Source organism: Nanorana parkeri, unplaced genomic scaffold (genome assembly GCF_000935625.1).
Source record: "Nanorana parkeri isolate BGI_ZX_2015 unplaced genomic scaffold, ASM93562v1 scaffold65, whole genome shotgun sequence".
In the NCBI taxonomy this organism is placed as follows: domain Eukaryota; kingdom Metazoa; phylum Chordata; class Amphibia; order Anura; family Dicroglossidae; genus Nanorana; species Nanorana parkeri.
This window is the reverse complement of record NW_017306333.1, coordinates 335,652-337,538: the sequence shown is the minus strand read 5'-3', so window position 1 is coordinate 337,538 and position 1,887 is coordinate 335,652. Positions and strand designations below refer to the sequence as shown.

The following is a 1,887-nucleotide window of genomic DNA, read 5'->3' as shown; positions in this document are numbered from 1 at the left end:
AGCTAGTTACTGGGAAGAGGAGACAGTTGGTAGAGCCAACTCACATGAATAATGCATTTTCAGGTGCTCCTACTGAAGCCTATGGGGCCATAAAGGTGTCTCAAAAAGCTCATGTACTTTTTTGAGCTACAAACAACACAACGCTCAGGTGTGTACAGGCACCACTGAAAATAATAGGATTCTTCAAGTTGAGCATTGTCGTGCGTCAGGAAATGAACAATAAAATGCTCAGATGTGAATGGGAGCTCAATAAAGTTTATGCTTCCCAGGTTACTTTTATTCTGTGTTTAGTTAATGCTTTAAAGCAAGTTTAGTTCCGTATATATTGCACTGAGATCAGTGTAGCCATGTTTGGCGTTTGTATTCAGATTCTGGATGCATAGAATTCGATTTTGGTTAAACATAGTTAAACTGAATGGCACTAAAAGCAGGTCAATTCTGTATGATGCCACTGAAAAATGATTACCCGCATTATGTGCGCATAAGCGCAGGTTTGACACTGCAAGTGTGAATGAGGCCTACGATTAGATGCTTGTTGCCAAGTGCCTCATATGGAATAAATATCTGTCGATGTGTTGCAAATTAAGAAAAAAACAACAAGGGGCTAATCTATGATGCTGAGCCCCTAGATATATAACTTAACATACCACTATTGACCATGCTCAGCCAAAAGACAAAAGCAAATGTTTGCTTTCTGATGCTTGTAAAAGGACATTAAGACAATGCTATCAGTCAGTAGACAATAGTTTTATTTCTTGCAGTATTAATATAGGCTATAAAGATTTCAGGTAAAATAACTCACATAATATTACAAATACACTGTATTTAAAACCGGAGAGGAGGCGCAGCAAATAGTACAACCCACAGTATACAGCAAATGCATGTCCACTGATTAAAGTACATTGTGCTCTGCTTAAATATCCAGTTGGAAATTCACAACTGCTAATAGAACAATACCACATCTCCATATAAAATAGTCACTGTTTCTGAACAGTTTAGAAAAACAACAAAAAATAACACAAGAGCAAGTATTCTTCGATTAATTAAAAATAAACTAAACAATTTACTGATAACACTAGCAGCAATAACTTTATGTGGGCAAAAAACAAATTCACCACATAATAAGTAATAGCACTTAACAGATTGACAACTGACAGTCCAGTTACAAGACACACAGTTTGCAAAGGTTTATTTGTTATACACTGAATAATTGTTAGATACCCACTGTGTCTGGAGTTTATACATTCTTTATGGCAGATAATCCTATGTTATCAGAAGTATATCCACCTTTCAGTTACATATGTAAAACCCATTTATATCTTCTATACTGTCCATCGCTTCTTGCGGAAACTGGCAGTACAGCTACATTCAAACGAAGCATTATACAGTTCTTCTAGTTTGGTCAAACGTTTCATAAAGTCCATCAAGTCTTCACATCTCCTGTCCACAATCGTTCCATTGGAGCCTACTGCACTCCTTCAAGAAACTGCTGGTCGGTAATTCAATTAATTACCTTAAAGGATTAATGTTAAACAGTCTTCCAAGCAAGACGTTCACTGGACCTTTTCTGCAGAGAGTCGACTCTCATATAGGCTCAGAGCATGGTGCACAAACTGATATTGTTCACTTGTTTGTACCATTCCTCCCCTGTTTAAAGAGAACAAGTAGATGAGTACAATGAATGAGAAGTCGCTTTAGGTCACAACACAAAAATGTCTTACAATATAACTTCTTTAATTACAGGCATTGGTCCATATGCTGTAAAATGTTCTTTAAATGTTCATATCACCAGAATAAAAGCAGATGTGAGCAAATGGATGATTATTACAAAAGGATAATAAAACGGAACTTGTGGGGGGGGGGGGGGGGGGCCCCCTCTCTATTAAG

General features: G+C 37.1%; 1 protein-coding gene across 1 annotated transcript in view; it reads right to left on the bottom strand.

The window, feature by feature from the left end:
• Nucleotides 1-733: 733 nt before the first annotated feature.
• PTPRR (protein tyrosine phosphatase, receptor type R) overlaps nt 734-1,887 on the bottom strand; it is a 123,266-nt gene continuing 122,112 nt past the window's right edge. Inside the window, exon 14 of the mRNA XM_018576388.1 lies at nt 734-1,647. Within this exon, the coding sequence (XP_018431890.1) occupies nt 1,554-1,647 (94 nt within the window). The 3' untranslated portion in view covers nt 734-1,553. The remainder of the gene's footprint in view (nt 1,648-1,887) is intronic.